Source organism: Eleutherodactylus coqui, chromosome 2 (genome assembly GCF_035609145.1).
Source record: "Eleutherodactylus coqui strain aEleCoq1 chromosome 2, aEleCoq1.hap1, whole genome shotgun sequence".
Lineage (NCBI taxonomy): Eukaryota > Metazoa > Chordata > Amphibia > Anura > Eleutherodactylidae > Eleutherodactylus > Eleutherodactylus coqui.
The window spans coordinates 4,071,430-4,097,468 of NC_089838.1; the positions used below are offsets into that span (position 1 = coordinate 4,071,430).

At 46.0% G+C, this 26,039-nt stretch overlaps 1 protein-coding gene across 2 annotated transcripts in view; it reads left to right on the top strand.

Annotated features, from left to right (window-relative positions):
* PHF21B (PHD finger protein 21B) overlaps positions 1-26,039 on the top strand; it is a 127,392-nt gene that overhangs the window by 82,574 nt on the left and 18,779 nt on the right. For both annotated transcript variants that reach the window (XM_066590184.1, XM_066590185.1), the window contains exons 3-7: positions 2,237-2,329; positions 9,338-9,682; positions 12,095-12,220; positions 13,376-13,427; positions 23,289-23,365. In XM_066590184.1, the coding sequence (XP_066446281.1) occupies positions 2,237-2,329; positions 9,338-9,682; positions 12,095-12,220; positions 13,376-13,427; positions 23,289-23,365 (693 nt within the window). The remainder of the gene's footprint in view (positions 1-2,236; positions 2,330-9,337; positions 9,683-12,094; positions 12,221-13,375; positions 13,428-23,288; positions 23,366-26,039) is intronic.

A 26,039-nucleotide genomic window follows, 5' to 3' on the forward strand; every position in this document is an offset into this window, starting at 1 on the left:
CCATATAGGGAACCCAGTACTATGAATAAAGCATTATAGTTGGGGGCCCTGTTACAGGTTTTGCATTGGGGCCCGGAAGCTTCAAGTTAGGCCTCTGCTGAGGTGCACGATAATATGCAATGTATAGCAAAGTTGGTGCCGTTTCTAGAAAAATAAAGCCCCTTTCCTTCCTGATGGCAGACACCCCCTCCTGCGGGTCTCCTAACATCCATAGTGACTGCCTCCAATATACATCATCCCCTCTGGCTTTATCATAATGCTCATATTATAATACATCACTACCAGTAGTGTTTACACGACGTCTCCGGATACGACGAGATCAGTAAAGAACCTTGACTGCAGCCTTCAAGATTCCCTTCCCTTTGAGAGAGCCAACTAGATGAGATCAATACGGTGTGCTGTATATCTGCATTACTGCCGCCTCTTTATTACGATGCTTTACGCAGTGATTGTAGTCATATAATCGGCTCGGCTCACACTGTAACCTTTCACAGTTATTGTTTCTGCCGCTCTCAATTTACGTATTTAAAGGGCAAGCGTTGCCAGCCTTTTTTTTTCTCCTTTCTTAACACGCTATTCAAAAGGAAATTACCATAAAAAGGCTCAAAGAAATGGCAAAAAGAGCCGCTGATGTTTAATATCGGTGTTAATGCGGTTCAAGTTGCCATTTTGCATTTCTTAAAATCCTTTAAAGATAAAATGTTTTTTCTGCTAATATGTTTATTATTTCTAAGGAATCGGTGTATTCTGTGTTACTGCGTGCGTCACATAAAGCGTGGGTCCCCAGGGGCCTCATAATGACACCTCCCCATTTCAGAATTAAAGCGATAGCTCCAATTTCATATCACTAATGTCAGTAGTTCTCAATGAACCTATGGATTGTGTTCTTAAGACTAATTATTTAGCCAAGAAGTCACTTTCCCAACCTTGCCAAGCCGTACCCTGACCTGAAGTAACTGAAATCTGACATTTTACACTTTTTCTGGAAATCCGTGCTGGATTGTACCCCTATGTAGGAATGTGTACCTGTCCAGGGTTGCATCGCTTGTATTGTTAGACGTATGCAGTCTATATATCTGTCTGGGATGATTTAGTGATCCTGCACTAAGCTGGGGGTCGGAACCGATGACCCTGGAGGTCCCGATGACCCTGGAGGACCTGATGACCCAGGAGGTCCCTTCCAACTCTACCATTCTATGAGCCTATATACACAGAGTAGAAGGTAGGGGTATGGTTAACCCTAGCACTACTGTGGCCTTAATTTGGCATTTTTGACTGACTTGCCACAATTACAGATTTCGAAGCACTATGCAGTAGTTCGCTGTAATCTAACTCTAGGCACGGCTCTGTGTATGTGTGACTTTTCATACTAGTTTCTTTATTTTACACATGTCCGTTGGTTTGCCTTTGTGCGGCGATGTCCTATGGCTGACATTTCTAATCTCTGCAAATGGAGAATAAAAACATTAAATGTCCCAGAGTCTGACAGAATCCCTAACATTATGGCTCTCTCCGCCTCTCAGACACAAGAAGAAAGGCATTTATTACTTTTTCATCCATGAAATTTCTATTGCATCCATAATACCGGGAGCTTCTTCAGACTCCTGACTGAGGCATAATAGGTTTTATAGACTGAGAAAGGGTATTCAAAGTGGTCGACTCTATTAGCAAATTCATTACCAAATACCCTTTTAGGTCATTTTAAGTTAATCGAAGTGTTCCTTGTGCAGGAATCATCTATTACATAGCCTGCACAGCATCTCTGGCTTTGGAGGACCCAGTGTAATGCTTTATTTCTCCTGTGGTGGTGCTGCAGTGAAATCAAACAGTTGCTACCAGATTCCTTCACAGATTACAGCTGATCACTGGAGGTCCCAGCAGTGGGACACCTTGTAAATTAGTTTATCAGCAGGAGACCTTTCCAATATAAACAGACTGTTCAGTGCAGAGATTCCCTTTCTATTTCTACTTTTTCCACTAACATAGTCAAGCCATTTTATAAACAGGGTACCTGCTTTTCCTGGAGAAGTCTCAAAAGGGGGTATTCCCCTTTAGGATGACCAAAGGCGTTGACCAAAAAGTGAACTTGAAAAACCGATTTGATTTGAGGTCAGACTAATCAGTTTCACTTTACCAACTGTAACGTGTGTGTTTCTTTGTATCTCCTTCTATGGCGTACCCACATGTGGGCAACCTCTGACTAATCAATTGTTCTTTCTTGTCTTTGCTTACACAGACATTGGGTACCATAACTGCAGTGCCAATTAAAGTCCCTCAGGTCAGCTCCTTGCACAGATTGGCAGGACATGGACCCGCAGTGCTACCTCAGGTAACTACAGCAACTACCCATTTATTTTTTTCATTTTTTTCCCGAAGATGGGTTAATGACTATGTAGCTCAGGGGGGTCAAGCTTACCTTCAATATACCCAAAGTGTCACATCAAGAGCAGCAGTAAGAGACAGAGTGTGACTATAAGGCCTCCTTCACACGGGGGATTTTGTCGCATTGCTACAATGCTACGAATCGCATGTATGTGAAGCCCGTGCCTTCCTATGGGCTCCTTCACACATGCAAAGTTTTGTAGCATGCAACATCCCAACACAAAAACCTTGAGGGTCCGGCGATCTGCACGCGACTCGTGAGGTTTTGTAGCCCATGCTTCCCTATGGAACCTTCCTCTCTGTTGCATCGCGTTTTTCGTGCGGTGCGACACAACTTTGACAGTAAGGAATCCTACTGTCAAAGACCTAGCTGCAGGAAAAAATAATAAAAACAGTATACATCACCATAGAGGCACTGTCAGCACGACCGCAACTTCTCCCCGTGTCCTTAGCACTATTCTCCTTCATCTCTTCTCTCCCTGGGATTGAACCAATCACAGCCATTTATCGAGCGCAGGCTTTGATTGGCTAAGCGTCAGCCAATCACAGCCAGTGTTTCCAGGAGGCGGAGATTTTTCACTCCCTGGCCAGAAGAGAGGAAGAAGACCAGTGCTGGGGACCAAGAAGAAGCTGCAGTGAAGCCGGACAGCGCTTCTACGTAAAATATACTTTTTTTCTGTAGTTAGGGCTTATTTTCAGGGTAGGGCTTATATTTCAAGCCCACCACCCAAAAATCCTCGCATGTGGTGCTACAAAGTCGACTTTATAGCGCTACAAAATCGCGGTATTGCTACAAGAAGATGCAGCAATATCACACGGACCAGTGATGCGATATCGGTGTGATTTTCTTGTGGCGATGCCGTGTCGTCCGCGTGAAGGAGGCCTTAGGGTTCCAAAATTGATCACGAGCTTCATAAAGTGACACCATGGCAAAAAAAATATAAGAGTGCCGTATACAGGGACAATACTAAACTGATATGGGTTGGAATCAGGGCTGTAGTTGGAGGAGGTGTACAGGTAGCCTCGGTCCTGGTACCTGGGGGGGAGTGGGAGCAAAAGCCTCTCTACCATATAAGCAGACACAAGGTGGGCCGGAGACTGATGCAGCCTTTACATAGCAACATGACAAAGTCAAGCTACACTTCTAATTGGAATAATTATTCAAACTGGCTTCAGAATATAATGTTTTTGTTATAATTGTCAGGCTGAGTGTTCACGGGCGGACGGAATATTGCGAGCGATAGTCCACCGCGGGGGAACACTAATGTCACCGCGATTTTCCGCGATGAACCCATTTTTCGCTCGTGTACATTGGGCTGCGCTTTCCATAGTTATCCTATGGGACGTATGCCATGTGTGCTCTGCGTGTGATTTATCGCTGCGGATCACGCTATGACAAATCACCCGCGGGCAGCCAGCCATACTTTAGAAAAAATTTGGTGTTTTTTTTTCACATGGCTGTGCACATAAAAAAAAATCTTGAAATATTCCACTTTTCACAATGGCTATTAGATTAGTCTCATTAGACTGACATTGCTGTTTTCTGCACCTTACTTGTTAGCTCTACTTTATAGGCTGTGTCAGAATGAGCAGAGTCATCTCATTACTATTAGACAAACTATGAGCTACAAAGGTTGTCCTGGGAGGGGAATATATCATCCAGTGGTGTTGGATCCTCCACTTCTGGCCTGGTCACATGGTATGCCCTTCCATTGCATGTGATGTTATTGCAGGGGCTCGCTGTTCAGTTCATTTCAATAATGGAGCCAGACCCTTTTCTATCTTGGCCAATGCACAAACAGAGGGTTAATTATTGAAATGAGCCAAACAGCCAGGCCAGTGCGATTACATCATGGAAGGGTCATACTCGAACGGAAGCAGAAGTGGAGTTTCCAACACTGCTAGACTGGGTGAGTATGACCCATTGAATGATGACTATTATACTAGATAAGGCAGGACAGTAAAGCCATGCACATAGATAAAGCTCTCTACGCAGTTTTCTGGTTGCTGTGGGAAGGGCCGTCCTCCATCACTTCCTAGAGATTATAATTTTTTCTATACCATTGCAGCTGCCATAAAGCGCACACAGCGTGCTGCTGTGAAAGGGCACAAAGTTCAGACTTGGGGTCTCCCCTTTTCTCTGGAGGCCCTGGTATGTTAGTCTCGGGGTCTGTAAGCTGTGCAGGTTCTGGGACCAGGAGGGCCAGGCCCAGTTCTTTTAGCGTTACCATGAGACTTCGTTGTGAAGGACCTAGGAGTCAACATGTCGTTGTGAAGGACCTAAGAGTCAACATGCTGCTATAATCGGAAACTTTAATTAACTGGAAGAATAAAGATAATAGTCCGATTTCCATCTTCAGGTTTCCATGTAGCGGATTTCCTGAACAGTCCTTTTTAATAGTTTACTCCCATACAATGGACTTTACCAAGTTCTTAAATGAATAAGAAGAGCGCTCCATGGTGCAGAGGAGCTTCATTAGGGGGAAATATAATAAATAAATGTAATAATAAAAGGAAAATGGAAGTGCTAGTTCCACTATGTGACCCGGCGATCATGTGATCACCAACTGCCCTCTGTCACAGCAGAGCTGCCGGGTCCTAGCAGACCCTGATCAGCTCTGTTAGTGACTACTGTCACTACAGGGGGAAGTTTTTCCCCTGTAACTGGGGCTCCTATGGATGCCCCAGCTACAGTGGGGAAGTATGAAAAAAACAATGTGAATGACCCCCATTAGTCTTATATGATGTCATGGTGGACACAGTTGTTAAAAAATTGTTACAAAAATAAGTTTAAAAAATTACAGAATTAAATAAAAATATATTAATCTAAAAAAGAAAATGACCGACCACCAACCCAAACCGCTGCCATACTATCCCTGTAACCCAAAACTATACAAATTATATCTCAAAATGAGGCAGCTGTCCCTGTACTTTATTTAAGCATAAATACACTGATTTTAAAAATAAATTAAAAAACACACCTTTTTTTTTTAGCTTTTTACCCCTAATAAAACTAAAAACCAGAAAAAAAGGCAGTGAAAAAAAGATATAAAAAAGAGCCCTCTGTGACGCTGGAGAAAACCCCTGCAAAAAATATTTTTGGTAGCTGAAGAAAAAAAATTGGTCAGTAAAAGCACCACATGGGTAAAGAATAAAACCGTAGTGCAACCGTGAAGAAAACTATATGCCCCCTTACACTGCAATCATATATACTGACAATACATGGAGGAAGGTGGTGCCTCAGTATGGCCGCCCCAATATGTGGGACCTTCCCTTTAATAATGTGAATTGTTAGTTTCTTCCCTTTAAATCCACTTATTTGGCCAACCCATTGAGGAGAGCCTCATTATACTGCCTGTGTTGGTGGATCAATACCCACCCTGAATGGGCACCATTGTGCCAAGGACGCAGACACGGGCATATGTCCTCCGTTTGATCATTTGTCTTGGTCACTAAAAGCTTTTCTTTCCCATCTAAATGCGATTCCTGAGAAGGCCGATTATTTCCTCGTTGGTTGGGCGTCTCGCTGAAGCTCCTGCACAGAGGTGAAGCGCAGCCTCCCTGTATAATTGCTAGGTGTATTCCATTAGAATTCAAATTAAGGCGTAGAGACAATTATTACTTTCGCTCCTCATTTAGGCAGTCAGCCACTTGTTCCGACTCCCAAGGACGAGAGCCGTGAGCATTCTAATGACAAGCTTGCCAACACTGCAAATGTCTCGAACAAAGACTGCGCCCTAATCAAGAATTAACAACTTAAGACCAATGCGGCAATAGCTAGCAACCGCGGCGCTGATCCGCGCATTAGCCATTAGTATTCAATCGATGCCTTGTAATTAGTGTTAAATACATTAATATCATAGAAATAAATACAATTTGGAGTAGCTTTAGGTCTTACTCTATGGTCCAATTCTTTATTTTATGCTTAAAGTGAACAAGACTATTGCTGCTTTAGTGGTCTTCCAATGGGGGTCTGCAGAGTCCCTGGGAGAGTCCAAGTAGGTACCTGGGGTCAGTCGGGCTGAGCATAGTGGGCCTTGTTGTAGGGGTGCAGCAGTTTACCTGCAAGAGACATCGATATAAGAACACAGCTCCTTCATACTTGGAACTTGAACCTTCAATCGACAAGGGAGCCAAAACAGGGAGGAGCAAGGAGGAACGAGGAGCGGGCGGGCTGCCGTGGTAGCAGATGCCACCTCCTCGACTCGAGTTCACAGATGCTGGTTTAAAAGCAGGTTCTTCAACTTTACTTGGAGAACACTGGTAGAGACTATTGTACGGTGCTGCCACCAGAGACTGGGTGGTCGCGTTGCTTGTGAGGAGGGATCTGGGATAGAGGTTCCTCTCTGACATACAAATCTCCCATTGAGTGCCCACTTCTTGGTGCCCATGGCTGTTTTATGCCCCATTACAGTGGCACGTCTTCGCTTCCTCACCACATGACATCCTGCAACCAATCAAGTCAATCTTCTACTCACTGTGGGGGTGGGTGTAGTAAGCCAACCGTGAAGAAGAGCAGGGACTCCCGTTCTCTGGATCGGTGGGGATCTCAGTGGTGAGACTCCCACCGATCCTATAGGTCATAAAACTCTGTTTTGGTACAACCCCTTAAAGAGAGACTCAGATATTGATAACTTAGGATAGACCATGAATATCAGATCGGATTAGAGGCCAGCTCCGGGCACTCCCACTGATCAGCTGTTTGAAGAGACCGCCATGCCCGACTGAGCAGCCTGGCCTCTTCCTCAGCTCCTGACATCACATTCATTGGTCACGTTGCCCTTCCATAGTTACTTCAGTTCCATTCTAGTGAATGCGATTGGCTAAAAGTTGGGTTTAGCACAAACCTGAACCTTGAACGGTTCATCTCAGCTGAACCCACTATAATAATCCTCTTTTTCCTCCTCGCCTTCCTTTTGTTCTTTATTAACTTTGCCTTAAAAACAATTTAAGAGTCCTTAGATGCCCTCCTAGGTGACCAAAGAGTGTTATGCAGGGCTTGTATGGCTCTTAGTGTTATATAACAGTTTTAGGGCTACTAGTGAAGTTCCGGTTCGGTTCAAACTAATTTTGACTAAACTGAACTTTTTCCCGAAATTCAACTAACCGGTCAACCGAACTTTGGAAAAGTTCGCTCATCACTATTCATTTTCCTCTACTTCTCACAACCCTTGAATCAGACTCGTCCTAACTGTAAGGCAACTGGCTGCAGCAGGATCCTCCCCCACTGATCTGTTTGTAGGAGCAGACCAGGCACCCCGACCCCACCCATTTAGTGAAGCCTAACCTTCAGCTATCTGGCAAAGGAAAATGGGGATCGGGATGAAATGAATCCATGTATTACTTGTAACACTTCTAGAAGACTCCAGACCCGACAAGTTTCCCTCACTTGTTCCTAGGCCCGCTGTTCCTTTAATTATATCATGAATCCATTTGGATTATTGCTCTCGGATGGTGATTTTTGTTGCTCCACATCCCAGTGTCCTATAAAATGCTTTTGTGAAGTCTATAAATTATTACGGACGGACGTTTTAAAAGCGATTTTATTTTTCGTTCTATGCCTCAGCATTACCCCCTATGAGGAAAATGAGAATTATTTGCCAGGTTTATGCTGCTTCGTGTTTGTTACATTTTCTATATGACTAAATGCTGTTTGGCTGCATGTTTAGATTTCAAGCTCAATATTTGGAACCATTTTTAGTATCATTTTCTGAAAATTGCTGTTTTTATACTAAAACACACATTTTTGTCCTTGAGGAAAATAATTATCTGTTGTGGGAGTGTAGGAAACCTGCAGATCTTTAGCTGTTTTAGATTGCATGTGACCGTTTGTAGCAGCGGTGGCGTGCCGAGGCTTATAGTACAGGTTTGTTCTTGTATACTATATAGCATGTACTTATTTTTTTCAAGGATTAGAAAAAAGGACATGCCTTTTCTCTAGGAACAGCACCACTCTAGTTCATAGGATGTGTCTGGTACTGCGGGTTCAATGGTATTAAGCTGTAATATCAGACAAAGCCTGTGGACTAAAGCGGCGCTATTTCTGGAAAATAAATCACAAATAACCCCATTAAGGAAAAAACATAAATGCTGTAGCTGGCAGTTGCGGCCAGTTAATGCCAGCCATGGCGTCTGCATCCTCCTGCTCTGCAGTTGCCAAACCATTCCCCCAGATGCTATCTCTACCCATAGGGCAAGTGCACATGCATGGCTAGCCTCTGAAAAAGCCAGTGCATGCACCCAGCTTTCCTGCCCTCAGCCTCTCCTGGCCTTTCCCTGGCTATTTAAGGCGCCTTCCTCAATGGAATGTGCCTGAGCAAAAGCTTTCTAGAGTTCCAGGTGAAGATGCTCCTGTTTTCAGCTTGCTCTCAAGTTTTGACACCTATCTATATACCCAGCACACCCAAACGCTACCCGTCCAGACCTCAACTTGTTTTCTGTCTACGTTTTGCCTGATTTCCGCTTCCTTGACCTCCAGCCTAATTTTCTGTATTGAATGACCTCCACCTGTCTTGACCTCGGCCTGCTATACTGTCTATGTCCTTGCATGTCTCTTTAATACCATGGTATGGCCCTTTATCCCACCCGGGTCAGCTGCCATTGTATTGCGACTTCTCCTGGGAAAATGACCTGAGGGCTCCCTGCAACAAACACCAGATCCCTCAGAAGAGGGTTAAAGGGTGAAAACCAGGAGATCCCTTAGAGCAGTCCACCAGTACTGCTGCATTTAGAAAAGGAGACATATTATGGGAGTACAAACAGGGGCCAGTTCCTCTATGTGTGTCAGATTGATGACCTGCTCCAGGAAGAGAATGGCCCTGTTTTGTTTTTACTCTGCCGGTTCACACTGTTGCCTATTCTCAATGGGAATAATCCAACCCAACGAGTCCATGTGATTGGATCTCAACATTTCTAGGCTTATCATAAAAACTAATGTATTGGTGTTTTCTTACAGGTTAGGCCAAAGACTCTGATTCCAGAAAGCCTTCCCATCTCCCCCTGCAGAGAACAGCCTTCAAAGCAACCCCCTACATTTCAAAAGGCCACAGTGGTCAGTATCAAAAATCCCAGCCCGGCGCTTCCCACTGCCAACAACACCGTCAGCCACCTCCAGGCTTCCAACAGCAAATCTCAGAGCTTATTGGAACCAACACTTTCTTCGCCTCTAGGCAGCGGAGGGGTGGCCTACGCCATTATATCCACCTCGCCAAGCAATGCAAATCCCATGAACACCAGCAATGTTACTATGATGAACGACGGCATCAAAGTTCAACCGCTTCTGATCAGCGCCGACAGCAAGGTAAGCTGAACGAGTGTGAAAATGTTTAGTCTAAACCCCTAATGGCCCCAGCCAGTCGTGAGCATACCATAGTGGTTGCTTTGGGGCCCTTGGTAAGAGGGGACCCAGCACGGTTTTGCTCTTGTTCCCCTATTAGTTGGCAAGAATCTGTGCAAGATTCATCTATGCAGAGGAACTGTCAGCATCAAGTCAATGGGGGATTTGCCTAAGGGTGTGGAAGGAACAGATCTTCCTTTCTTGGCCTGTTACTATAGTTCATTGCTAATTATCTTTGCTATGGGACCCCGCTTTTCTGCGTATGCCCCTGCTTCCAGTTAATTGTGCGCTGGGCCGGCCTTAGGTTGGATGGCACGCTGTGCAGAACGTTTTTGGCACCCCATCATAGGAAACAAAAACTATATATATTGCACTAATAAGCCTGCTTGTGCAGGAAGCAGCAATTTAACAGCATACCCACACCAGAACAGGTCAGTACATAAATACAGCACCAGAACCAAACTCATAATATAAGTACAGCACCAGAACCAACCTCAGTACATAAATACAGCACCAGAACCAAACGCATAATATAAGTACAGCACCAGAACCAAGCTCAGTACATAAATACAGCACCAGAACCAAACTCATAATATAAGTACAGCACCAGAACCAAGCTCAGTACATAAATACAGCACCAGAACCAACCTCAGTACATAAATACAGCACCAGAACCAAACTCATGATACAAGTACAGCACCAGAACCAACCTCAGTACATAAATACAGCACCAGAACCAAACTCATAATATAAGTACAGCACCAGAACCAAGCTCAGTACATAAATACAGCACCAGAACCAAACTCATGATACAAGTACAGCACCAGAACCAAGCTCAGTACATAAATACAGCACCAGAACCAACCTCAGTACATAAATACAGCAGCAGAAAAAAGCTTAGTACATACAGAACCAAGCTTGAAACACAAATACAGCACCATAACCAAGCTCAATTCATAAATATAGTACCAAGTTCGGTATATAAAAACAGCACCAGAACTAAGTCCAGTACATATATACAATACCGAAACAAAGCTCATAACATAAATACGGTAGCAGAACTAAGTAATTGTGTTGCAGGGGCACCGACAGGCTGACAGTAGTGCATCAGAACATGAGAGGAGCCAGAGCCGGGAGGAGGATGGTTCATCTACAAGATGCCACAGCACAAATAAAGGACATCATCTGGCCAGGTGGATCTAAGGGAGGCAATTACCCTCAGCCTACATCTGTCTGTTGCACCACCCACCCAACCTTGTGGCTGCACCCTGCGTTATCACATGGATGACATGTAGCTAAGGCCAGCCATGATAGTGAGGGGGACCCACGTAGGGAACTCTACTACACCACAAGATTGTTGCTTTAGTGCCACAGTCCTAAGCCAAGTTTCATAGAGAGAAAAGGTTGTGGAGGGACTGCGCCTATAAAGATGTAAGTGGGTAACCAAGGATTGTTTTCTCCCAAAGGGGTAATTCCAGGTCGTCTCAGATACTTTTCTCTTCCACCGCAATAAATCCGAGAGCAGCAATAAGAAAAAATAGACCCCAACGTGTATGAGGGGGGTGGAGTCATGTGGGCCGGGATATTCATAAATCATAGAAGATGCCACCTACCTCTAGGTCGGGGGGGGGGGGGGGGGGGAGGGGGGGCTTTAAACTCCGTACCAGAGAGGATTGCCTGAAGGAATATTTAAGGCTTTCCTGTTTTTATGGGAGGGCAATCCTCTCTGATACAGAGTTTAAAGGCAACCCCCCCCCCCCCCCGCCCTAAAAGTAAGTGGCATCTTCTATAAGTTATGAATATCGAATATCTCTGCCCGCATAGGCGCATATAGGTCTTTTTAACCTATTATTTCTCAAGCTTCCTTTCATGGCATTGCCCCATATACGAGCTACTATGGATGGTTTTCAGAGCTTTCTTTGAGATCTGCAATCAAACCTATGACTAGATCAGGTCCATTGACTATAGGCTGCTCAAGCAGTGGGTCAAAACAACCAAAACTTCTTTGTCTTTGTTTGGATCTGAGGTCTTGGCCAATCAACTGCCCACGGACCTCCCCTTTGGGCTCCCTTAAAGGAAGCTATAAGATTCTATTAATGATCCTGTCTAAAGTAGACTCTCTTTGATGGTCTAGGTCAGTGGTCTCCAGCCTGCGGCTCTTCAGCTATTGCAAAGCTGTAACTCCCAAAATGCCGTGACAGTCTGCAGCCTTCAGGACTTGCTGAGGGTTGTCTAGGTAAAACAAGGAATCTGAAAGTTCTTCATCGGTAGCACCCAGGTTCTTCATTGAAGTCAGTTATCCAAGATCTGAGTAGATGCCTTGGTCAGTTTTCTCATTGATGATTGAAGAACTCCAATTTCTCATATGTCTTTTAGGTAATCATCATACAACCTCAAGTTCAGAGTCAACCAGAGATCAAGAAGACTGAAATTAAGAAACCTTGTGCAGCACCTCCTCAGGGACCCCCAGCTACCAAAAAGAAAAAGGAGGAAAATCCAGAGGTAAGACTAAGCCCCTTCTACACACACAGACGATCGCTCAAAATTCATCAGAAACTGACAGTTCTGAGCGATCATTTTGCATTAGCTATTATTGGGCTAATCAGCCCATTAGTAGGTAACTAGCTTCATTTGTATGTATTTAGAGAACAGCGGGTGGTCTGTTCTCTAAATACACCACTATTATCCTCCAGGGGGACAGCAGCTGAAAGAATGTCATCAGCGCTGCCCATGGAGAACTCAGCGTGCGGTCCCTCTTATCAGGGACGACGGATTTCATGCTGACCTGAACTCAGCGATGGACGAAAAGTGCGCAGTAAGTGCTCAATGGGCGCACATTTACACGCAACGAATATCGCTCAAAAGATGGCTTTTAATTGTGGGATTATAACTGCTGTGTGTAAAAGGGCCTTTCGGCTTGGTGTTCAGTGCTTAAGATGGCTCCACAACAAAGGGGTCTTGAGTCTACTTTATGAACAGGACAACATCTCTCGTCTGTCTCTCTCTCTGGATGACCTGACCTGTTTGAGTATTATATAGACAGTCCATTGACTTCAGTAGGAACTTAGGAATGCTTCTTCTGGCCTGTGGTGGCGCTGCAGGGGCATTGAATGATATTCTGGATTCCTCTTCAAATGACAGCTGATTGCTGCCCCAGCAGCAGGATACCCCCTGTTCAGCTTAGGTAGACCCCTTTAATTAAAAAATAGAACCAATGTCATGAGATTGAGTCATGTGAACATCTCTCCCTAATACATTTGAGAAAGGCTAGTGGAAACCAAAGGGGCAGTTAGTAAAAATTAAAGGGATTGTACAGAATTAGAAAAAACATGGCCGCTTTCTAAGAAAATCATGGGTGTTGCATCTTAGCCCCGTTCACTCTAATGAAGCCAAGCTGCAGCACCAATCACAGCTCTGGCACTGCAGCCATGCCTTCCTAATCTTCTACAACCCCTTCAATATGTACTGTATGCCCACAGCCTTCCCATCAGCACTCTCTTTCAATATCATTTAGCCAGACTGGCTGATAGGAGAAAACAATAGATGCGTAAATAACATATAACTTTTTTCTAATGAGGGTCATTTGGATGTGTTTTAACTGGTTTTATATCCCTCTCTATTAATCTTCGATCATTTTGTTTTCTTCCCTTTCTGCAGAAAATCGCCTTCATGGTAGCGCTCGGCCTTGTTACCACAGAACACTTGGAAGGTGAGTGACACTTTGTGACTTTTGTGTATAATCTTTAATATTCTTTAAAGCCTTCTTGCACTTTCAGATGACTTCAGAATGCGCTGCTGTATGTGTATATAGGCAATAACAATATATCAGCTCATTATATGACTTGGATCCTGCATTGATCACCACTAGTTTCCCTTCTGTAGGCTCCATCTCTAATTCTCATTCTTCCCTGAGCTGGTGGGTGTAGACTGCTGCTATGATGTCTCCATACACTGTACACATAGGAGAGCAGGATCTCTTCTCCATCTCTGAGCTGGTGGGTATAGACTGCTGCTATGATGTCTCCATACACTGTACACATAGGACAGCAGGATCTCTTCTCTATCTCTGAGCTGGTGGGTGTAGACTGCTGCTATGATGTCTCCATACACTGTACACATAGGACAGCAGGATCTCTTCTCTATCTCTGAGCTGGTGGGTGTAGACTGCTGCTATGATGTCTCCATACACTGTACACATAGGAGAGCAGGATCTCTTCTCTATCTCTGAGCTGGTGGGTGTAGACTGCTGCTATGATGTCTCCATACACTGTACACATAGGAGAGCAGGATCTCTTCTCCATCTCTGAGCTGGTGGGTGTAGACTGCTGCTATGATGTCTCCATACACTGTACACATAGGAGAGCAGGATCTCTTCTCCATCTCTGAGCTGGTAGGCGAGACTGCTGCTATGATGTCTCCATACACTGTACACATAGGAGAGCAGGATCTCTTCTCTATCTCTGAGCTGCTGGGTGTAGACTGCTGCTATGATGTCTCCATACACTGTACACATAGGAGAGCAGGATCTCTTCTCTACCTCTGAGCTGGTGGGTGTAGACTGCTGCTATGATGTCTCCATACACTGTACACATAGGGGAGCAGGATCTCTTCTCTATCTCTGAGCTGGTGGGTGTAGACTGCTGCTATGAGATCTCAATACACTATACACATAGGAGAGCAGGATCTCTTCTCCATCTCTGAGCTGGGGGGTGTAGACTGCTGCTATGATGTCTCCATACACTGTACACATAGGAGAGCAGGATCTCTTCTCTATCTCTGAGCTGGTGGGTGTAGACTGCTGCTATGATGTCTCCATACACTGCACACATAGGAGAGCAGGATCTCTTCTCTCTCTCTGAGCTGGTGGGTGTAGACTGCTGCTATGATGTCTCCATACACTGCACACATAGGAGAGCAGGATCTCTTCTCTCTCTCTGAGCTGGTGGGTGTAGACTGCTGCTATGATGTCTCCATACACTGCACACATAGGAGAGCAGGATCTCCTCTCTATCTCTGAGCTGGTGGGTGTAGACTGCTGCTATGATGTCTTCTATACACAACACACATAGGAAAGCAGGATCTCTTCTCTATCTCTGAGCTGGTGGGTGTAGACTGCTGCTATGATGTCTCCATACACTGTACACATAGGAGAGCAGGATCTCTTCTCTATCTCTGAGCTGGTGGGTGTAGACTGCTGCTATGATGTCTTCTATACACTGTACACATAGGAGAGCAGGATCTCTTCTCTATCTCTGAGCTGGTGGGTGTAGACTGCTGCTATGATGTCTCCATACACTGTACACATAGGAGAGCAGGATCTCTTCTCTATCTCTGAGCTGGTGGGTGTAGACTGCTGCTATGATGTCTCCATACACTGTACACATAGGAGAGCAGGATCTCTTCTCTATCTCTGAGCTGGTGGCTGCAGACTGCTGCTATGAGGTCTCCATACACTGTACACATAGGAGAGCAGGATCTCTTCTCTATCTCTTAGTTGTGTGTGTATAAGTCCCCGGGGGCAGCTTGTGCTAGGTCTGCCCAGTGCAGGATAGGCTCAGAGGGTGTAATTGCAGCCGTGGACATGGGAGTACCTTTCTCTGGGTGGTCGATGGTAGAACTCACAGCAAACTCTGGAAGAGCCCATTGGCAATAATGGTGAGCGCCTTGCCACCCATAATGAAATGTGGTCGCGTGCCAAATACCAGGGGACTCACTGAGAGGAGGAGGCACTTGCATTCTACATGCTCAGAACTTCTTTATTAGCAAACAGATGAACAACCCGAGTCTATGTATGTTCTCAGCGCTCTGCTATCTGGGAGATTCATTAAAAGCCCAGACACCAGGCTGTATGCCAGGTTGACCCACCGTGATCGTGTCACTTAACAAGCATCTGCGGCCATTGAATCCCACAGCTCTCTGTGGCAGAACCACTTAAAGGGGTTGTCCCGCGCCGAAACGGGTTTTGTTTTTTTTTAAACCCCCCCCCCCGTTCGGCGCGAGACAACCCCGATGCAGGGGTTAAAAAAACCACCCGCACAGCGCTTACCTGAATCCCGGCGGTCCGGCGTCTTCATACTCACCTGCTGAAGATGGCCGCCGGGATCCTCTGTCTTCATGGACCGCAGGGCTTCTGTGCGGTCCATTGCCGATTCCAGCCTCCTGATTGGCTGGAATCGGCACGTGACGGGGCGGAGCTACACGGAGCCGGCATCCTGCACGAGCGATCCCATTCATAAAAGAAGAAGACCCGGACTGCGCAAGCGCGGCTAATTTGGCCATCGGAGGGCGAAAATTAGTCGGCACCATGGAGACGAGGACGCCAGCAACGGAGCAGGTAAGTATAAAACTTTTTATAACTTCTGTATGGCTCATAATTAATGCACAATGTACATTACAAAGTGCATTAATATGGCCATACAGAAGTGTATAGACCCACTTGCTGCCGCGGGACATCTCCTTTAACAAAAGCTCCGTGTCTCCCCCATAGTGGCACAACTTCTCAACTTTTATATCGAACGTGTCCTTTCGCAGAAACCACAACGCCACTTCGCAAAGACAGGGCGGATCATTACCGCGGGAGTCATGAATGACAATGTTACCCACCTTAAATCAACATTACTCTCCAAAGCAAATAGAAACGTAGAAAAAAAAGACCATAAACTTTCCTCACTAACGTACCTACCTAAGAGACACTCAGAGTTAGAACCCACCAGCAGTACAAGGGCTCTTTGCTCGAACGTCATAAAACAAGTTAATAGACACCATAAACCTTCTTCACCTAGTGTAGGCTAGCTGCTATGTCATCTCCCACACACTGCGAACATAGAGAAGATCCCGCTCCCCTATAATTATATCTCATATACTGAGAAAACAGCAGCAGCATGGAGGACATTCTAGAAGTACTGAGCAGTGGAGCTGTGATTCCAGTAGCTGTTAGACAGTAAAACACTTACCATTAGCAGCAGCAGCAGCCCTATGTCTTGCTCTCTGCTTCTCTATCACACGGCTCCTCCTTCCTCTTCATAGACGTCTATGGGCAGCACATTATCTGATCTGTCAGTGATCCGTTAGTCGTCTTGCCAATCAAGAAGGATTTTAGCAGTTTTTCAGAGTGGACAGTTTAGGAGGAAGTGATAAGGAAAACAGCAGGATAAGTGGGAAGAAACATTTTTTGGAAAGTTTGTTGAAAGGTTAGCGACCATATGAGCGCGTTCTGTTTGTGAGGTCCTGAAATGGCTGTTACCTCCTGAGACCGATAACAGGGGATACTAGAGTATTGGCTATTCGATATTACTACTCAGGCTCCTCAGTCACTGGAGTCACTTAAAGAGCCAATGTATCTGGGTAAGCAGTGATACTATTATAGGGCCAAATGTACCCTTAGGGCAGGGGCAGAGACTGAAAGGAAAATCTGCATATATCTATCATGAACAGAGTCTATTCATATGCAAATGATGTGTATTTATATGTTAATTAGGTACTGCAGGGTGGGAGGCACATGAGGAAGGTCACATAGGAGGCTCAGCGTAATGTGTGGCTTACTTAAAGGGGTTGTACCAGAATAGACTAATACCACTTGCGCTACGAATTCTCATTGGTGGCGGTCTCACCGCTGGATGCTGAGAACGGGGTCCTGTGTCCCCCTGTTCTCACTGCAGGATCGTTGCATCCCCCAGATGAGGAGGAGATTGGATGGAGCCGCGGTCACACATGCGCCGTGCCACTCCATTCATTCAATAGCTGTTCCTGTCAGCCCTATTGAAATGAATGGAGTTTCTCTGCACATGTGCCATCGCAGCTCCATTTAATCTGACATCACTGAAGATGGGTAAAGTGATCCCCGATCTTGGGATCTGTGGGGTTTCAAAAGTAAGTGCCCCCACCTCCCTCCCCCCACCGATCATACGTTTAGCATCTATTCTATGGATTGCTCACTGTTGCCCTCATCCACTCCCGGCTCGATTATTGCATCTCGTTGCTGATTGGCCTCCCCTGCACCAGACTCTACCCCCTCCAATCCATCCTGAATGCGGCAGCCAGGCTCATCTTCCTGTCCAGCCGCTACTCGGACGCCTCTGCCCTGTGCCGGTCACTGCACTGGCTGCCCGTTAAATACAGAATTCAATTTAAACTCGCCACCTTCATCCACAAAGCCCTCCACAGCGCAGAGCCCCCCCCTATATTGTACCCCTCATCCATAAAGCCCTCCACAGCACAGCGCCCCCCTATATTGTATCCCTCATCCACAGCACAGCGCCCCCCTATATTGTATCCCTCATCCACAGTGCAGCGCCCCCCTATATTGTATCCCTCATCTCAATCCATCACCCAGCCCTGGCTCTCCTCTCTGCTAACAAAACCAGACTGAGCGCCCCTTTAATTTGAACCTCTCATTTCCGCCTCCAAGACTTCTCCAGAGCAGCACCGATCCTCTGGAACGCACTACCAAAGGCTACCCGAGCAATCCAGGACTCGCAGAACTTCAGGCGTGCTCTAAAAACGCACCTCTTCAGGGAGGCATACCGCATTCCCTAAACAAACCCCTCTGTACTCCGCCTGATAACATGCTCCCTGACCTACTGACTGCAGTCCCTGCTTGCCATCATAAACCGCTCCTACAGCCATACTGTTTCTGCCGTCACACGGCTAAATGTCTGACCATTGTCTATGTGTATAGCATCCCTCACACTCCATCTCACCATACCGTGCCCATCTCCACCCCGCCATACCTTGCACATCTCCACCCCACCATACAGTGCCCATCTCCACCCCGCCATACCGTGCACATCTCCACCCCCCCATACCGTGCACATCTCCACCCCGCCATACCGTGCACATCTCCACCCCGCCATACCGTGCCCATCTCCACCCCGCCATACCGTGCACATCTCCACCTCGCCATACCGTGCACATCTCCACCCCGCCATACCGTGCACATCTCCACCCCGCCATACCGTGCACATCAGCACCCCACCATACCGTGCACATCTCCAGCCCCCCATACCGTGCACATCTCCAGCCCCCCATACAGTGCACATCTCCAGCCCCTTTACCTTCTGTATCCCCCCACTACTTGTAGTATGTAAGCTCGTTGGACCCGCACCCCTATTGTTTCCATCAATTGATTACTATGTAACCATGGTTCTGTAATGTTTGTATTTTGTCTTTCTGTATCCCCCGTCTATGTAAGCGCTGCGGGATATGTTGGCGCTATACAAATAAAGATTATTATTATTATTATTATTATTATAAGTCTATTTTCCTACAACTGCTTTAATGGGCAGAATCTAAGAAGTCCGATAATCTATGCCTGCAGGTTCATGGATATCAAGGCATATAAAACGTTGGGTGACGGCCCCTATGGACGATGCTATACAGGGGGCAGTCAAACAGCCCGATCTGGTGTTGTATCGCGATACTTTTGCCGTATGTTGAAATACTTGAAGTCATGGCTGTGCTACATGATGCCGTGGCCCACAGTGTATGGTGGCGTCACTCTTGTGTTGTGGTCCCTATAAGAGATAGAGAGTAAAGTTGAAGAGTAGCATGTGAGAAGTAGGAATCTACAGGTCTCTCTACGTCCCGTGGGACCGCTGCTATGACTGAAGCACGGACAGCGTACTCGACGTGGCCTCCTTCTGCTACGGTGGGTCATCCATGAAGTCATCCACTGTTGTCGCAGGATATTCAGGTACCGATTCACGTTGAGAGTCCCTGGAATGAACACCGGTTCGAAGGAGCCCACGTGGAGTCCACTTTCCTTACTTCAGTCACAGCAGCGGTCCCACGGGACTCAGAGGGACCCACAAAGCCGATTCCTGCTTCTCACATGCTACTCTTCAACTTTGCAATTGGGTTTCACTCTCCATCTCCTACAGGGGCCACAACACAAAATTGAAGTCCATGTCCTGGGGGCCCCCTGTGGCCCGGGCACCACGTCATCGTGCAGCACATCCACACCTTACTATTCAAGTTGGCCATTGCTATTACAGTATACAACACCAGTATGAGATATAGCGCTGGAGACGTCCTTTTGACGATGTTATGCAGCTTTCCCGAAATCCAGAGTGGCAGATCTGACTGGATAGGCAGCAGTGCCAGCAGTGCCAATGTATATCCAAGCAGGTTGGTTTTCAGGAGCCTGGGAAAGCTGAGTACCACATGGTATATCAGAGGCACGTGAGAAAAGTCATGTAGGATGCAGCAGATACCTGTAAAACGGCTAATGCCATTACCCATCTGCTGCCGGCAGCGAGGATCGTTACCTGGGGAGCCATTAATGACGACGTTACCCACTCTAAATGAACATTACTCTCCAAAGCAAAAAGAAAACATGAAAGGAAAAAAAACCGAAACGCGTTAATCTGCAGTAAATGGTATTCAGTCCCGTCCCGCTCCTCCAGCAGCTGCAGACTGACATCTGCCTTCCACTAGTCATAAAAATTATCCGCAATTTCCATTAATAGCTGTTTAGCCGCATGTCCTCATCCTGATACACGGCCCCTCCATGTACAGACAGCAGATGCAGCCCACAGTGCCATCACTTCTGTTCCAGGCCAAGCTAGAACGCATTCTTTACCACGCTCCTCTCATTAGCATAATGTCTACGCATACATCAAGCCCTCCCCGCATTCCGTACGGCTTTGATGCATTTGCTCATTTCAAGTTTTTTGCTGATGGTTCAACTTTTTCGATTTGCTATACATTAAATCATGCGGCTCGATGGTGCAATTTACATGTAAGCAGGGGCATAAGCTCCAGGGGTTACATGAAGAGGAGATGCAGTCAGCCCTAGTGAGGAGGCCTATAGGGCTCTCTGCCATATATGAAGGCAGTAGTATTATAACTGGCACATCATGGGTATAGGCGGAGGGGGGGGGGGGCAGATTGGAGCCCCGGAGCATGGAGGTTTTATAAAGAGTTCAGTTCCAGACCCTACAGATTGCCACATTGATGGTTTGATGGTTTGATGAATATTCACAACTTAAAGGGGTTGTTCAGGGATTTTTGCCTCGATGAATATGGCTCCGGAGCGTCACTGATCAGGTGATCACCAGGCCCGCTGTCAGTGTGGAAACCATTAGAAGAAGATAGCATGGTCAACATTGCAGCAGCCTGGCTTGGTACTACAGGCACACTCCCCACTGTATTCAATGGGGGCAGTGCCTGTAGTACCAGACCAAGCTGCTGCAGTATGGGCAGCGCTGATTTCAGGGCAATTCGCGCTTACGGTGTGCCGCGTGGTAAGTTAATAGGTGTGAATCTCGGCTGGCGCTGATCAGTATTGAATACCTATCCTGAGGACTATGGATCAATAGTAAAAGTACCAAAACACAAGTTTAACTGGGTAATCTGGGGGGGGGGGGGGGGAATTAAATTGGCATCTCTTCAGCGCCGTATAAAAACATAAAAGAAGTCCTACTCCCCTCCCCCGATCCCCGGCGTCTCCTGTTCCGATGGTGCCTGGTCTTCTGCTGCCATCTTCTCCCAGTTCCAGTGATGATGTCCTGTAAAAAGGTCATGTGACCACTGCAACCAATTAATGGCTGACTCCGATCTACATGCAGCTGGTAATTGGCTGCAGTGGTCACATTAGTGCAGCTGGAAGAAGAGTACAGCGGGGAGCCGGGTACTGTCAGAACGGTAACAGCGGGGATCAGGCCAGGTCATAATGGCTTTTCTTAATGTTTTTATGCAGTACATTTTAATGTAACGTCTTCTTCCCCAGACTTCCCCTTTAACTTGTGGAGACATTTTAAGTATAAGTGTTGCTAAAAACTTATTGATTGCTCTCATCATACCTTCGGAGGAGCTACTAAGGAGAGTAGCGAAGGGAAGCCACAACGGCGCTGAGCAGATTTCTTCTTCAGGCGAGACCTGACACATTATACTGGAATAGCTTAGTAGGTAGAAATAGGTTCCTGGTTGTCGTGTGCGTTCTTACTACCTGAACCTGCGTCTAGAAAATGAGGACATGGCAACATCCTTTTCCGTCTTCAGTACAGTAAGGACTTAAGTGATAATTGTGGTAGAACCCCTTTATCTATAAAAGTCTGATCAGTGGGGGTCTTACTGCTGAGACCCCCACCAATCCTGAGAATGGGTGCCCAGTGTCCCCTCTTTTAGTCACTGTGGGCTGCATGTGCAGCGCCACTCTATTCATTACCATTGGGCTGATGGGAATTTCCAGCAGTCCCATTGAAAATGACTGGAGTGATGACACACATGCAAGTCTGCAATGAAGAAGAGAGGGGAATACAAGACCCTCGCTTTCCGGATCAGTGAGGGTCTCAGTGGTGAGACCCCCCACAGATCAGACTTTTGTCACCTGTACAGATCCACAATACGGGACTCATAAACAGATGGGCCAATACGGTCAAACAGTCAGGAATAAGGAAAGGGGTTTTCGTTATTTGTGAGCGCCTATAAAAAGGAATGCAAGATGGAAGATATAATCTGTACATGCCATTCACTGGGTGGGATTAGTGGGCGGCGGGTGACACGGGTATGTGTAGGCCCTGTTTTTTAGATTAACTCTCTAGCGCCCCTAAGAGCAGGACCACCAGCAGTGCCTACGTAAGGGCCTAGAATACAAACCCTTATGGTCCTTATACACTGGTCAGCTATCTGGACCGAGCATTCCCCGTTGTCACATGACATTTGGGCTGTGTAAAGGGACGGGTGATCAGCCAACGAATGAGCAAATGCTGCTTCATCAGATGATCGGCTGATGCTCATTGATGGACGGTGCGCTTCCCCATGTGAACCGGGAGATGTACCGCCATTCTATGGAGATGAACGGTTGTATTCGTCATTATTCGCATTCATACCAATAAGCTGATTCTTGGCCCTCCCAAAAAATGCAGTGGGCATCAATTGACTTGCATTGGGCCAATGATCAACCAACGAATTAGCAAACACTGGGTCATCAGATGATCGGCTCGTTTGTATATGAGCATAAAATGCTTGTTGATTGATGGTACATCTCCGCATGTGAACAGGAAGATGTACAGCCGGCCTCCGGGATGAGCGATTGTTCACATTCCCACCCATCAGCTGATTATTGGCCCATGTAAAAGAGCGTTGATCAACATGCATGCTGATCAGAGTTCGTTACATTGTAACAAGAATTCGGCTCATGTAGAAGGACCATCAGAGACTCCTTATACTGACCCACATGGTCTGTCCACACGGCTGTGCCAGCTCTAGGAGACCCAAGGGCCAGTTTGGCATTGGGCTTCTTTCCCAGTAGCCCATAGAAGTTGCCGGGGCTGCCTCTACTATATACCCATGATAGAACGATGCAGATTAGGCTTTGCAGACTACAAGTTTATATTTTTTGTGGCAAGCCTTCCTTTTTAGTGTAACTTTTTATTCCCTGGTGGGTCTCATAAGCCTTCCTCCATTTCCGGCCTCGTCTACTTCCTTTTCCCCCGAACCAGCGCATTTCACTCCACTTTGACTTTGTTTTCCTTCGAATGATGGCATTTATTATATGTAGTGTAACATCTATGCCTGCCCTTGACTTCTTATAGGGAATACTAATGTAAATGTGTTTCCACGGTTACAGAGATCCAAAGCAAACGTCACGAGAGAAAAAGGAGAAGTACGGCCAATCCGGCTTACAGCGGCCTCCTGGAACCCGAGGTACGACGACCTCTTCATCCATAATAATAGAACGTTGCGCCTTCCCAGAGTCCCGCTTTACCTAAACGTCAGGAGCAAATAAATGAAACTCATTCAGTGGGATCGGCCGGCAGTTGTTGGCGTGTATTATGGAATGGGGGGGGACCAGAATGAATTGTATGATCAACTCATGCATATTCAGAGCCCCGAGGAGGAGAGGGGCGCAGACTTCTGACATTTGGAGAATTAATTGGCAAATGAATGGGAGCCAATGTAATTGCTTTGTGTTTTGTGACAGTCAGCTATGATGTATAATGTGCAGCGCGGTTTTATATTCCGTACTGGAAGGATTACTCAACGCAGCAACTTTTACCCCCTGAAACGCTGAATAATCAAATTGGATGTTTCTATCAGAAGGGATCGAGGATCAAAACTAGTGTGCGCTAGAAAGCATAGAATCATTGATGAGTAAGCAGGGAGAAGTGCTGAGCTGACAACAGGCAGGGGTCGGGAGTCATTACTGACAGGATAGGCGTTATATATGGACGGTATAGACCGTCTCTAAGCCTCTAACATCCGTCCATTATTGGGATCAAAACACGTTGAATTTTGTTTTCAAAAACATTTTTAAAAAATTAGAATTTTTTATTTTTTTAAGAAACTGCCATCTATATTTATAACATTGGAAACTAGAGGGATTTTTATGTGTATGTTATGCCCAGGTTTGCTGTTTTTTTTTTTTACCTTTTTACATCTTTTATGTGTCATTCTTTCTATTGTCATTTTTGCTTTTTACTTGTCAAAACAGCGGCCAGAAAACAAAATCCCTGATTCTTTTTTCTATTTTATTCTTTTAGACGTTTTGAAAGATGTTAAATCGTAAAAAAGAAACACGGCAAACCCATAAAAATACAAATGAGTATACACACATAGACATACTATCCAAATGTGACCAAATGTAATCCCAAGTAGTATTTATTCCCATGTGATAACACTTCCTGGGGCTCCTCTGGCCCTAATGACATTGGATACTCTCCGTGGCATACTTTCTATTACATCTGATACACTTCATTCTGCAAATGTCTGGTCAGTTCTCTTAAATAAGATCAACGCTGTTCATATGTTCAGTAGGGTTCAGGTCGGACTCTGTGCAGCCAGTACAATCGTGGAACATCCATATCCTCAAACTAATGTAAAGCAACATTGGATTAGTGACAAGGCGCGTTGTCTTGTTGGAAGTATGGCCGACCATTCCCAGGGAATTGTCACATTGTCGGCAGAACATTTTTGCCTAGAATGTCAGGGTCACCTCCATATTCATGGTTCTTGTCCCTACAACCAACGGACCGAGACTATGCCACATAACACATCCCGAGACCATAACAGAACCTCCACTGTACTTCACTGTTGGCACAACACACTCAGGCAGAGGGCATTCCCCAGGATCCTCCGCACCCCGGCACCTCCATCGGATAGTGTTATTCGTCACTCCATAGAAGGTTCTTCCATTGTTCAACTCTCCAATGACGACGCTCCTTGCACCATTTTAAATGGGTTGATGCATCTTCTCTGTGAGAAGATGCCAGACATTTGCAGGATGAATAGAGGGAACTACCAGCTGAGGTGTATCAGAAGTTAGTAGAAAGTATAACACGGAGAGTATCTGATGTCATTAGGGCCAAAGTAGCCCCAGGAAGTGTAAACATATGGAAATAATGACTAGTTTTGATTCTTGCTCTTGGCGTCTAATCATTTCTGTTGGATAGCGCATATATGTCATCCAATTATTGGCGCGCTTTTGTGTAATCTTTTGTAAAAATCAAGTCTTCTGTAAAGACTTTTTAAAAAGTGCCACAAAATTAAATATTAATAAAAGTACCTTCAATAACATGATAAAACTGGCATTTATAAAAACACCTCCAGGGCTCAATCAGATCAGTGTTTTTGTGATTCGCATTTAGGTGCAGGAAATGCCTTCGCAAAACGCACGTTTAAGATTCGCGTGACCAAAGCAGCAGGCGCTTTTTAAAATTAGCACATATTGTGCGGTCACACTATAACAAAAGTCACACATAAAGCGCGCTGCCCACTATCCTCTGCTGCGGCTGTGACAGCTGCAGCAGGGGATTCCTTGGATGTGAAACCCCTGGATGCTGTCACATCCAGGGCTTCAGCTGTGGTCAATGGGGCTGGCAGCGGCGGCGGCGGCCACATAGACACATAGAGAACATCGCGATCCTCTGCTACAGCTGTGACAGGGAATGCTTCATCTCCGCTGGGAGTCCCCTCATCATTGAACACTGTGACAGCATGGTCACAGTGTTCAGTGACAAGGGGACTCCCCGCGGGGAATGAAGAATTCCCTGCCACAGCTGTCACAGCTGTAGCAGAGGAGCACAATGTTGTCCCTTTGCTTTCAATGGGGCCAGTGCTGCTGCTGCCCCATTGTGAGCAATGGGATGAAGGCGACAGCCGCAGGGATTTTTGGTGAAGGGTTTTAAACATAAGCCCTTCCCTGAAAATAAGACCTAGCTGCAGAAAAAAATATATATACATCACCTTAGAAGCGCTGTCATCTTCGGCGTCTTCTTCCTGGTCCCCACACTGCTCTTCTTCTGGCTGGGAATTGAAAAATCCCCGCCTCCTGAAAGCACTGCCTCTGATTGGCTAAGCGCTGTGACCAATAAAAGGCAGC